At 45.6% G+C, this 13870-nt stretch overlaps 1 protein-coding gene across 2 annotated transcripts in view; it reads right to left on the bottom strand.

Moving 5' to 3' along the window:
* SH2D4B (SH2 domain containing 4B) overlaps nt 1–13870 on the bottom strand; it is an 80048-nt gene that overhangs the window by 39163 nt on the left and 27015 nt on the right. For both annotated transcript variants that reach the window (XR_011074493.1, XM_068547996.1), the window contains exon 4: nt 2388–2535. Coding sequence is in view for 1 of the 2 variants with exons in the window: in XM_068547996.1 (XP_068404097.1) it covers nt 2388–2535 (148 nt within the window). In the remaining variant the exon portion in view is untranslated. The remainder of the gene's footprint in view (nt 1–2387; nt 2536–13870) is intronic.

The raw sequence follows: 13870 nt of genomic DNA, 5'->3' as shown, positions 1-13870 counted from the left end.
CATGAATAATGCGGGGTCAGCGGCACCGACCCCTGTGAGGTTGAATATCCATATATAACTTTATGATTCAATATTCTTATTAGTAACTGGACGGTTCAGATTTTCTATTTCTTCATAATTCGCTCTTGGTAGGTTGTATATTTCTAGAAAGTTGTTCATTTCTTCTAGGTTATCTAATTTGTTGGAAAATAATTGTTCATAATAGTTTCTTAGGATCCTCAGTATTTTTGTGGCAGTCGTTAGGTAGATGCAAATCAAAATCACGATGAGGTAGCCCTTCATACCCATTAGGATGGCTATAAAGCAAAACACCATGAAAAACAAGTGCTGACAAGGATATGAAGAAATTGGAACCCTCACACATTGCTTACAGAAATGTAAAATGGTACAGTCACTTTGGAAAACAGTATGGCAGTTTCTCAAAATGTTAAACATAGAGTTATCATATGACCCAGAAATTCCACTCCTGGATATATATCCAAGAGAAATGAAAATATATGTTCACACAAAAACATACACAAATACTCAGAGCAACATCATTTATAATAGCCAAAGAGTGGAACAACCCAAATGTCCATCAACTGATAAATGGTTAAACAGAAATGTGGTATATGCACACATGAGAATTTTATTCAGTCATAAAAAAGAATGAATGACTGATCCATGCTACAATGTGGATGGACCTTGAAAACATGCTAAATGAAAGAAGTCAGACACAAAAGGTCACATAATGTATGATGCTATTTATATGAAATGTCCATAACAGGCAAATCCATAGGGACAGAAATTAGATCAATGGTTTCCAGGGGTGTGGTGGGGGGAGAAGTAACTGCCAGCGGGCAGAGTTTCTTTCTCTGGTGATGAAAATACTCTAGAATTAGATAGTGGTGATGGTTGCACAACTTTGTGAGTATACTAGAAACCACTGAATTGAGCACTGAATTGTATTTTATGGTATGTGAATGATATCTCAATTTTTTTAAGTCTGTCTAATGAAGCTGGCAGATGACTAAGAAGTGCTGAGGACCAGAATGCTGGCCGGCAGAAGGCATCTCACATCTCTGCTCTCCCTGCTGTGGCCCTAGTTCTCTAAAGTGAACCATTGCAGCAGCTTCCTCCTAGCTCTCACTCCCAAACCCAGCCTGAATCATGTCACTCACCTTTAGAAGCTTCCAGTGTCCACCCATATTAATCATGCCTTTTTATTTTCTGTATTTTTCGAAGTTTTGACATCTGGGGCCTTGCTGATTCTTCAGAGGCTGCCCTTCCAAGAGCGAGCCAATTCCTAAAGCTAGTAAAGGACTCACCTGCAAGTGTGCCTTTCAAATGCAAACTAACCCATGCAAAGCCCACATTCCAACCACCTCTTTTATCTAGTTCTTACACACCACAATCTATCCATCTGCCGTAATCACCCCAGGGCCAGGTACCAGAGAATTAGAGACAGCCCCTGTACCCCAGAGCCTGCTGAAATGATTCATACTAGCCAATCCTAAGCCTGTTTACCCTGCCCTACCTTACCTTTTCCAAAGAAACCACAATGAAGGCTCTTGCCCACTTTTTCCCCTTTCTCCCTCTGTCTCCTGACTCACCCTCGTGCTTCCCCACGTGGCCCTGCCTGGCATGCCATGCTCTCCAGGTCTAGGAATCTGTGAGAAAAAAACTTCTTCCTGCAAGACAGTCATTTCCATGTCTGAACGTCTAACCATACCTGATTAAAGCAAATCTCAAGAACATACTAAAACACCACCCTTCAAACCTGGTTCCACCCTCTCTTTCCCACCTAACTTCTTACCACCCCTGACACTCTCCAAGTTTAAGAGCCACCCCATACATCTCTAACTTCCTAAGCACACCACATTCCTTTGTCACATTCTGGGTGCTCCTTCCCAAGGGCCCTCTCCAGCTTCTTTGTCTGTTATCCCTACGCCGCCACCAAGCCTCACTTTATAACTCCTCAACTGGAACGCCACCAGGATATAGCCACCAAGTGCTCCAACAGAACATGTGCTTTTTCCCTCACAGCCCTTAGCCTGTGTGTCTATCTCCTGTCTGGCCAGTGAGTTCCCCCAAGATAAGGACCGTGATCGCTCATCTCTGGATCCCCAGGGCTTAGCACAGAGTCAGAAAATTATCGGTAACTCAGTAAACGTAGGGTTTTATTCTTTAGTATGAGAAACCTCCCCAACAGGCAAGTAAGTTCCTTGAGGATGGAGCCCTTACCCCCTGGGCCCTTAGCAGGACCACATACATGGTTGACCCCAGGCAAAGGCTGCTGGGCTGACTGAGTGAACTGGAATGATGACTGAGCAGATAGACAGGTGGGAGGAGAGCGGGTGAAGAAGACAGGCCGGCCTCCCGGTCCCCAGGAAACAAGCTGTACTCACGCTGTTCTTCCCACTCGCGCTCCTCCTTCTCGCTGGGGCGGCTCTGCAGCTGGGCCTGCTTCAGGGTCCAGTAGAGTTCCTTCGCCCTCTGCTCTTCCTGGAGGCGAATCTGCTCTTCTCCTCGCTTCCTCTCCTCCTCCTCTTTCCTCTAAGATATCACGGGGACAGGATGATGTTAGGTGACGGTAACAGGGCACGGGCAGGGAAGGGCTGAGCTGTCAGGTGAAGAGGCGGGCCAGTGGTGCCCCTCCAGGCTCTGTCTCTACACACGTGAAATGGTGATACTTACACCTAATCAGGCCACAGTAAGGATCAAATGGCCTGAAATATGTGAACGATTTGTAGACTCTAAAGCTTTCTGCAATAGTAAGAGGACTTTGGGCCACCCTTGGTCACACTTCCATTCTGGGGCAAGAGGGAGGGTAGGCATGGGGAGGGGCTCCTGGTCTTCCTGGAGGCCAGTTAAGCAGGATATGATTATATCTTAACCTTATTTTCAGAGAAGATATTTCAGAGAGAGAGCAGGTTTGGGGGCCCCAAATCTCCAATTATTGTCCTGCTTTCAAGCTCCAAAAGGGCCGTGTGTGTATTATCCTCTACCTTTGTTTAATCAAAGCAACATGCACACACATGTCAATCGTGCATTATATGCCAAAAGGCTTGTTATAAAAAAAATCAGTTCTCCAAACCACTTCACCCCAACCTACCCCACCCTCATCTACTGCCCAGAGGTCACCATCCTCAATTATTTTAGCTTTCCTTCATGTGGTTACATCCATGTCTGAATAATGCCGCTAATTCTTGATTTATCAATTCTAGACATTAACTACTACCTTTCTTTTTTGGTACATGAGTATTTAGCACTTATATTTCCCACACAGGTACGTACCCATACTTTTCCTCTCCTTACCCTCACAATAGATTTACATCACAATTTGTGGTTAAATCAAAGATGGGTGCAGAACTAAATATAGTTCACTGTAACGCCAAATAGGGTGCTATTTCCACCAATTCTAAGAATTACATTTTTTAACTTTCTAATATCTCTAAAATATGTATGTCTTACAAGTTACTACTTGCCTTTTTCATAGCCAACAGTTTTTTTCTTTCTTCTTAAAATAATCATAGATTTTACAATTAATGGCATCTGAAATTCAGTAAAACATGGCAGTGTGATGACTTTTTCTTTCGAATAATTTTCTTTCCTGAGTTACTAGTTGCTTTTTCTTGAAGTAGAGTGTTGAATTTTTGCCAAACTTCTCTAAGATCTGCAGTAAATCTTTCTCTGTGTTTAACCAAGTGCTTTTTTTATAACAGACAATACAGCAGTGATCTTTTCCAAGGGACGCCCGCCCCCTAGATGCATCTCTCCTTCCCCATCTCAGCTGGCTGCCATCTAGGTCTCCTGTCCGTCTGTCCTCTCAGGACTCGCCTCTCAGCCTCCCGTGAGTTGAAGCCCCTGTTTCTTTGTTCCATGTTTTCTTTCTTGTCCACGTCCTCATTTTGCAGCAACATAGTTCACAACACCTCTCAGAAAAGGATGCACAGAGAGACACTTGTCTGAAAATATCTGTATTTATATATATATATGTATCTATTTATCTATATATATCTATAGATAGATCTATATATAATCTATATATCTATATAGAGTCTTGTCTGAAAATATCTATATGCTACCATCGCATGTAACTTCTAGCTAAGCATAGAATCTGATTAAAAATAATTTTCCTGCAGAAGTTGGAAGACTTTACTATCTTGTCTTCCAGCATCCAGTACTGCACTCGGATTCTCATTCTTCTGCATAAGGCACTAATTTTTCCCTTTATCACTGAATTCTGAAACTTTTTTTTTTTTTGGCTGCGTTGGGTCTTCATTGCTGTGCGCAGGCTTTCTCTAGTTGTGGCAAGCAGGGGCTACTCTTCATTGCGGTGCGCGGGCTTCTCATTACAGTGGCTTCTCTTGTGGCAGAGCACAGGCTCTAGGTGTGCGGTCTTCAGTAGTTGCAGCGCGTGGGCTCAGTAGTTTTGGCGCACGGGCTCTAGGGCATGCAGGCTTCAGCAGCTGTGGCTTGCGGGCTCTAGAGCGCAGGCTCAGTAGTTGTGGTGCATGGGCTTAGTTGCTCCGCAGTATGTGGGATCTTCCTGGACCAGGGGTCGAACCCATGTCCCCTGCATTGGCAGGCGGATTCTTAACCACTGCACCACCAGGGAAGTCCCTGAACCTTTTTAATAGATGTGCCTTGGTGTGGATTTTCTTTCATTGATTGTGTTAGGCACTCAGGATGCTTTCGATTGGAGTTTCAGGTCCTTCTAGTCTAATACATCTCTGCCTAGAATTTTTGTGATAATTTCTTCTCCTCTCATTTTGCTTTTTTCTTTCTAGAACTCCTATGTGTCAGCTGCTGGACTGCGTGATTTGACCCTATAAGTGCCTTATCATTTCTCTTTTATTTTCCGTCTCTTGTCTTTTTGTTCTACTTCCTGGCTGATTTCACTGACTTTATCCCCCAAACCTTCTACTGAATTTTTTATTTCAGCTAGCACATTTGTAATTCCCAAGCCCTCTTTCATATTCTTTGATTGTTTCTTTTTGCTTCGTTGTACCCTGAAATTGTGTCATGAATGCAATAGCTCATCTCTGAGGATTTTAGAGATTTTTCTCCCCCATATTCTGATTTAGATCTATTTCCTCTGTTCTTTGCTTTTTTGTTTTCTTCTAAGTTTGTTTGATTTGGCACCTGTCATTTGTTTTGGAGGCTTTCCTCTGAAGTCTGATGTTCCCTGACTGCTCACATTCAAGAGAGAAAGTAAGTATGTATCTGAAACAGAGACTCAGAGTGTGTAGTCAAGGTTTCCTTGAGAGGTGGGCTTAACTCCAGGAAGACTGGATGAAGGATCAGCCATTTCACTGAGGACCCTCAAATGTAAGTATCTGGAGGTCCTTCCTCTGAGATTATTCAGTGTCTTCTCTGTCCTACCTGGGTGGTATGAGACCACCAGCATCCCAGGAGTCTGTGTGGGAATGCAGGCTGCAGGTAGAACAGCCCTTAGACTCAAGCAAGCAGGACCCCTAGCCTAAGCCCCACACTTCATGGGAAACCGATGCTTTGAGGTGCCTTTTTGCAAACTTCCCTTGCAAGTTCCCCCGAGACTGGCCAGAAATAGTGCCCCCAGGACTGCCAGGGACAGCAGTGTGGTCCAGGTGAGATGCCCTAAGCCCAGACCAGGTCCCACATGAGTCCTAGTGCCTGCTTCTCCCCTTCAAGGTGCTCTCTGACCCTCTCCTCCACGCAAGGAATTAACCAAGTGCCCCAAGGAGCTCCAGGATTCATATTTATGGAGTCATCCTGGGGCCCAGTGGCCAGGCCCTGGTTCCAGAAGGGTGGCCCAGCAAGCAGATGAATCCTACTGGCCAACACAATATTTTTATCATAGGATCACTTGAGATTGGGCCACCAGAACAGAGCTAATAGACTGATTTTATGTAGTCCAAATTGTTAATTTGCTATAGACAAAAACACGACCAAAAAAAAAAGTTGCCAGCCCTGTACACCCTACAGGCAACCCTGGCTGCAGGTCCCACTGTTCAGAGTTCAGACCTTTGCTTGCTCCCCGTTTCCCACTTGCCCCCCATCTGCTCTCTCCACTCAGCCTGATACGCTGAGCCCCAACCTTGCCCTTGCAACTCCCCATCTCCTCCTGGTTAGAGGAAGGGATGAAGTAGCCTGGAAGAAACAGGTGAAAGCAGGCACCTGAGGGTCCAGCCACTCCACAGAGAAACTTGCCACCAATCCCACATTCTCAGCACCATCCTTCATGTATCTGCTGCCCCCAAGTCCCGAGCCTGTGGGAACTCTGGACTGAGTCAGCTCAGTGCCACCAGCCCTCTTCCTGCAGGAGCCCCGCTGACCCCCGCACCACTCTCTCTCTGTCTTCCAGAAACCAAACTTCTGTGGACATTTTCTCATCTGTTCTTCCCTCCTCTCATTTTCTCTGTTTTTGTGGCTTATAACTTTTTCAGTCCATTGATATTTTAATGGATCGAAAAAAAAAAAGAAGACAGTAACTGTGAGTTTTGAGTCCCTCATTAAAAAAAAAAAAAGGCAAGGATTTTGTTGCCTCTGAAATGGCACAGATTGAGGACTTTTCTCCAATCCAATGACCATTTTTTTAAATTCTAAAACATAGACAAAATTCCAACTTCCTATTGACCCACTCTCTAGGAGTCAGGAATTAAGGGCTAAAGAAGTTGAGTGGCTTCATCAGATCATTCACCAAATCCTTACTGAGCATCTAGGAGGCTCGGCCTGCTCCAGGCACTGGGGATGTAGCCATGAACAAGGCAGACACAGCCCCACTCTCTCGGAGCTTGCCTTCCAATGACGGAAAAATACGCATCAAGTAAAATTAAAAATATATCAGAAATAATAAAGCATGCAGAGAATTAAAACAGGGTAAGTGATAGAGTCTGGGAGGCTACTGTAGGCTGCGTGACCAGAAGTCCTCTCAAAAGGGACTGATCTGAGACCTAAATAATAAGAAGGCTGATGAGTGAGTCTCAGGGAGAAGAAATTTCCAGAGCAAGGGAACCACAGGTGCAGTGGCCCCAGCACTGGAAACAGGTTTGGCATGTTTGAGTAGAGAATTATCCACTGTGGCTGGAAGGAAAACAAACAAAATTCTGTCTTCAATGAGTTTGAGACGCCATCTGACATCCAAGAGGCCTGCCGTGGGCAGTGGGATGCGTGATCCCAGGACTTGAGGGTGAGTGCAGGCTGCAGATGCTGACTGAGAGGTCCTCTGCTCGGGGGTGATGTTTCTCAGTCATGGAATTGATGTTATCAATGCAAGAAAGAATGTAGATCAAGAGAAAATAGCCAGGGCGTCTTGGGGCGCTGAGCCATTTAAAAGTTGGGAGAAAGAGCTGGAGCCAGGAAAGGAGACTGAGAAGGCAGACCAAGGGGTAAGATAAAAAACCAGAAGGGGCGACGTCCATGGGGGAAGCCAAGAGAGGAAAGCATTTCAAGTAAAAAGGGAGTCGTAAGCTGAGCTCAGGCTGCTGAGACATCACAAAAGATAAGGACAGAGAAGCAACAAGGGACAGCAGGACATGGTCTCAGGACGTGATGGGAGATCTTGTCAACAGCAGCCCTAGTGGCGCGATGGGCAGCCATCCAGGCAGCGTGGCGGAGGCAGGGGAGTGACCGCAGACAACCCTTTCAAGACATTTCCTGTAAAAAAGGAGCAGAGACAGGAAGTGGCAGCCGGAGGGGAACGTGGGGTTAAGACAGAAATGGGGAGGGAGGGTGTGTTGGTTGGCTGGTTTTAAGATGGGAAATACTAGAACAGAGAGTTAATGACTGATGCAAAAGTGGAACCAAGGTCTGTCTGACTCCAAAGCAGAAGTTGAATCTTACCCCAAGGCTGTATTTCACCTTCATCAGTCACTAGCATCTCAGAAGCACAAAAATGAAGCGTCGCACTGGCACAGCACTTCACAGTTTACACAGTGGGTTTCTATTCCTCCCCCAGGAATCCCTAATCTGACTGTGGTCACCACATCACACAAAACACAGGGCACCAACCAAGACAGCTTCCACCCGGGGACTCCAGATCCATCATCTGCCCCCAGGAGTCTTCCAGACAGGAGTGGATCTCAGGGAAAATCCAGGCAGTCAAGGCATGTCAAAGCCAGAGGGGCTTCAACCCCCTAGTCCTACTCCCTTCTAAGGATAAGGGGTGTACTAGCTCACCCGGCTGCCATAACAAAGTACCATAACAAAGCTGCCATAACAAAGTACTTGTAGATGGCCATCTTCTCCCTGTGTCTTCACATGGTCTTTCCTCTGTGTTCATACATGTCTGTGTCCAAATTTCCTCTTCTTATAAGGATACCAATCATAGGGAATTAGGGCCCGCCCTAAAGACCTCATTTTAACTTAATTTCCTCTTTAAAGACCTTAGCTCCAGGGGCTTCCCTGGTGGCGCAGTGGTTGAGAATCTGCCTGCCAATGCAAGAGACACGGGTTCGAGCCCTGGTCTGGGAAGATCCCACATGCCGCGGAGCAACTAGGCCCGTGAGCCACAACTACTGAGCCTGCGCGTCTGGAGCCTTTGCTCCACAACAAGAGAGGCCACGATAGTGAGAGGCCCGCGCACCGCAATGAAGAGTGGCTCCCACTTGCCGCAACTAGAGAAAGCCCTCGCACAGAAACGAAGACCCAACACAGCCATAAATAAATAAACAAAATAAAAATTAAAAAAAAAAAAAGGACCTTAGCTCCAAATATAGTTACATTCTAAGATACCAGAGGTTGGGACTTCAACATATGTATTTTAAGTGGACACAATTTAGCCCATCACAAGGACACTGAAGGGTCATGACTGGCGTACCACAGATAAATAGCATTTGACCAACCACCTCAAATTAAATGCAGTGTTCCTACTCCAACCAGCTGTGGTGACATGAAGCAGCAAGGTAAATGGCAGTGCCCACCCCCCCGACCCCAACCCGGCAACCTCCATTCTACTCTCTGCTTCTACAAGTTCGACTTCGTTAGACTCCACATTTAAGTGAGATCATGCAACATCTGGCTTTCTGTGTCTAGCTTATTTCACTTAGCGTAATGTTCCCCAAGTTCATCCGTGTCGTCACAACTGGCAGGATTTCCTTCTTTTTTAAGACTGAATAATATTCCACTGTACATACATATATACTACTTCTTTTATCTATTCTTCTGTCTATAGATACTTAAGCTGTGTTTGATGAAAAGGCACAAAGTTTCAGTTATGCAGCATGAATAAATTCTGGACATCTAATGCACAGCATGAGGACTATAAATTAACACTGTATTGTATATTTGAAATATTCTCAGGGTAAATCTTAAGTGTTCTCATCACACACACAAAAAGTAACTAGGTGAAGCGATGGATATGTTAATTAGCTTGATTGGGCAATCATTTCACAATGTACATGTATATCAAAACCTCACACTGTACACTTTAAACACATACGATTTTGATTTGTCAATTACACCTCAATAAAGATGGGAAAAAATTACTACCAATAAATAAATAAATAGACAGATAGCTAGACGGATGGCAGAGCCACTGTTCACTCAATCCTTTTCTCCTGAGATTGAGACAACACCTAAGAGCCAGAAACCTGCATCAACCTCCATCTCAAAGGAAAACAACTGGTCACTTACTGGGACAAAGGCAAGCTCTTCACAGGGATGAGTCGACAAAAGAAAACGCTTTCAATTACAAATAAAGAGTACTACCTTATTCTCGCCCTGGTTTTGCTAAAATGCTCAACCTTCACAGCTAAAATTGCCTGAAAACTTTCACTGTTGCTACTTTCAGAGTCATCTGGCCCATCTGTGATGACTGAGGAAAAGGCCATCTTTCTTAGGCTTAGCAGCCAAAGGCCAAGGCAGCCGAAAGGCAGATAGGCAAAAACACTCGCCTTCCACCTTAGGAGTCGATTGCTTTTTTCTGGCAAGCCCAAAGCCCTCTGAGCTGTCCAGCTTATTCAATCCCCCTTCTCCTGATAACCCATCAGTCACAGCACACCGCAGGAGCCCACAGAGGCCTGGCCCGTCTCACCCCAATGGAAAATGTCACGGAGACAGATGCTTTTTCTGGAAGGCATAGTTGTTTTTGTTTTCAGCCTGGCCCCAATGATACCATTGTGCCTTGTGGGATGATGTACTCCCAAACGACAGGGCCAGGCCTGTGTCGTTTATTCCTCCATCGCCAGTTCCCAGCACAGGGCCTAGCAGATACTGGGTGCTCCGTAACACTGACCGAAAGAGTGAGTGAATGAACGAATTGATGATGAGAGGGTTTGTGATGATCTGTGATGGGGAAAGGGTAAACCACACCACACTGTCTTGTTGATGCCAGCCTTGTCCAAGAGAAACTCAGATAAAGCCTACAATTTTCGAGAGAAAATGGAAAGTGGAAGGTTTTCCCACCGGTTATAACCTGATTGGGAATAAGGCAGCGATAGTTTCTCTAGTTGTGGAGGATGTCATGAGGTGGCCAAAATGAACTCCAGCCTTAAAGGAGAAAAAGCAAAAAGAGAGTGGCCTTGAATAGAAAACAGAGAAAAATGAGGGACTTCCCTGGTGGTGCAGTGGTTAGGACTCCACGCTCCCAATGCAGGGGCCCCGGGTTCAATCCCTGGTCAGGGAACTAGATCCCACATGCATGCCGCAACTAAGAGTTTGCGTGCCACAACTAAGGAGCAGGTGAGCCACAATTAAGGAGCCCACATGCGGCAACTAAGGAGCCAGCAAGCCACAAGTAAGACCTGACACAACCAAATAAAAATAAATAAATAAATATTAAATAGAAAACAGAGAAAAATGAAAGGACAACTTAGCTGTACCGTGTCTTCCTCATCAGGGAAACTGGGAGGAGGCGGGAGGGGGCAGGAGACTTGGAGGTGGGGAAAGGAGGTCACAGGCCCTGAGGGAGAGAGAGAGGGCAGGATCCTTAGCCCATGTTCTGTGGTCGGAAGCAGAGGGAGAAGCATCCAAAATCAGTTTTATGAGTTAAGAAAGCAGGGGAAAAAAAGCAAATTTTATCTGGCCTCATGATCTCCTTTTTTCTAAAAAAAAAAAAAAAAAAAAAAAACTTCTGTGTAAATCTCATTCAAATGGTGCCAGCCACAACAGAATGGTTTTTAAAAACATGTTTTTAGCTGTCTGTATCTTCTATTTTGAAGTTCCCTCTTTAACCCACACAAGGTTCTGGGATTTTTTTCCCCCCATTTTCTAAAAGGAATTTCCTATGACCAGGAGAATTCGCAGAACGCGCCTACATCCTCAACACAGGCTGCCCAAAGTGAGCCCAGCCAACCTCCCTCCACCACCAGGCTTCTCATCCAGGTTCTCTCCTCTCCTCTAGCCCCCACCCCCTCCCCCTTCTGGGTGGTAAAAAACAAAAATAAAACAAACAAGCAACAACAAAAAAAACCCTCAGCACAGCCATTCCAAGCACATTCTCTCTCCTCCAAGTCTGCCCCTCCTTCCCAGGTACCCACGGTTAGAGGGTGGTGCCCTCTACCCATCCCTCAGCCTGGGGCTCAGACGCTTAGCTCTCTGCTCTCCCTCATCCCGACATCTAATTGATGCCAAGCCTTGTTGATTTCACCACCACCGTTTCTCTCTGTCCATCCCCTTCTATCTCTCCATACTCACAGACTCTGTCCAGACCCTTATTTCCCACTTTGACCACTGCAAAGATCTCCTAACTGGCCTCTCTCTCCCTGCAAACTTTCATAACTTGAATCACACCCTCCCCACCAGTTATCCTCGTAAAACTTGATCCAACCATGGCCCTCTGTATCCTCACAGGTCTGCTTTGCCCACAGAAAACAGTCCACCTCCTTAGCGTAGCATCCAAGGGCTCCACAGCCTACCTTTCCAGGTTTACATCTGGCTCCACCCATCGTGTGCTTTTTTCTCTGCCCCCAGCGGACCATTCATCGTTCCACAGATCTCCTTTCCATTTCCTGTCTTTGCTCGTGCAAGACTCCTGGAGGGACCTTCGCCCTCTATGGTCCCCTGAGCGTGGTTAGGGCTGAGGGCTGCTCATAGAGTTGTCTCTCCCCTGGCACCCTGTAAGCTTTTTGAGAGCGGGGAGTTTACTACTACCACCACCACCCTCCCCCAAACAACCTGCACTTAGGTTCTCAGGGGGAAAAAAAAGTATTAAATTAGATGAATGTTATCGCTGCATTGCTGCATGCAAGACTCACATTATGTTAGAATCTTGGTGTTGAAAGACACAGTAAAAATTATCTAAACCAATTTCTAGCCCGATGCATAAATCCCTTTGGCAAAGCTGTTGCAGTTATCTATTGCTAAGTAACAACAAGCTATCAGCAAATTTAGTGGCTTAAAACACAACCGTTATATGTGCTTGTGATTCTGTGGACTATTAATTCGGGCGGGGCTTGACTGGGTGGCCCTTCAGCCCCACATTGTGTCAGCCAAGGTCAATCACTTGGTTGAGGTCATTGACTGGAAGAACCACGAAGGCTTCACTCACGTGCCTGGTGCCTCGGTGTTCCTCCACGTAGCCTCTGTTTGGCTCTAGCCTGGGTGTCCTTGCAACCTGGGAGTCTAGGGCAAGGAGGGCTTCTCATGAGGCAGCTTCCAAAAGTGAGCATTGCCAGAGGGGCAAAGGTAGAAGCTACAAATCTCTTACAGCCCGTCCTCAGAAGTTACACAGAGTCACTTCCATTGCATCCTACAGACCAAAGCTCGCCACAAGGCCGGCGGAGACTCAGAGTACGGGAAGCAGACCCCACTTCTCAAAGGGAGGTGAGGCCAAAAACTTACCGAGAGGCATATTTAATCCACCACAGAAACCTTTTCAGATACTTTCAGCCTACGCGTAACCATTTCCTGTGATGAAGAGCTCGTCACAATGCAAGGGTAGTTCATTTACGGACAGCTCTGACAGAAAATATCCCAGCTCATAAACATGGACTGTCCAATGCCAGAGTCTGATCTGATGTTCCTTAATGAGCCCCTCCAGGGCCTCAAAGATGCTACCTGCATTTCTGAGCCTCCTCAAAATGCAGACATATCCATCAGGGTTACTATGTATATTAAACACATATTAAACACATCCACACTTAGAAAATTAATTTTTAAAACACAAACAAACACATAATAACGATAACCTTCTTTGGAAATAAGACCAAAGGCTGCATTTGGGTCCCTCAGTGAACCTGATGCCTGGCCACATAGTTTTATGATCCTTCCATGAACCCCGACACAGAGCCAGCCCACAATTTATATCCGTCGATCACTGAGGTCCTCAAGGAGAACATCAACCAGAAAATCTCCACTGGGAACTGAGCCCCAAGACCCCAGCTCCACTGAGCTACCCTCCCAGCATCTGGTACTCAGCTCACCTCTAGGGAGGAGGGAGTCCAGAGATTGGAACAGGTGACTTTCGCTGTTGGAGACATATAAAAAGTATTGTTTTTCTTCCCCAGCAGATTTAAATAATCATATGCAAAATCCAACAATACAAACTAAATACCTCTCCACTGTGGATTAGATGTGAGTTACTATTATGGAATCATGATGTTAATTTCAATCAGTGTGATAATGATTATCGTGGCTATGACAGGAAATGTCCTTTTTCATGGAAGATCCTAGCTGAAGGATTAGGGTTTGATCAGGAGGCGGCAAACTGAGGCTCCCAGGCCAAACCTGGCTGACATGCATTATTAAAAGTCTCACTGGACCACGCCACACCCTTTTGTTTACATATTGTCTGTGGCTGCTTTTGTGTTACGATGGTCTGGGTGAGTAGTTGGGACAGAGGCAGTATGACCCAAAAAGCCCAAAATATTGATTATCTGGTCCTTTACAGAAAATAGTTTGCTAACCCTTGGGTTAGAGTTGCTATGCCTGTCACTTTCTCTCAAATTGTTCAGCAAAATGACAGCAA

The sequence above is a fragment of the Eschrichtius robustus genome, chromosome 7, assembly GCF_028021215.1.
Source record: "Eschrichtius robustus isolate mEscRob2 chromosome 7, mEscRob2.pri, whole genome shotgun sequence".
Classification (NCBI taxonomy): domain Eukaryota; kingdom Metazoa; phylum Chordata; class Mammalia; order Artiodactyla; family Eschrichtiidae; genus Eschrichtius; species Eschrichtius robustus.
The sequence above is the reverse complement of the archived record's forward strand: the minus strand, read 5'-3'. Positions and strand labels throughout refer to the sequence as shown.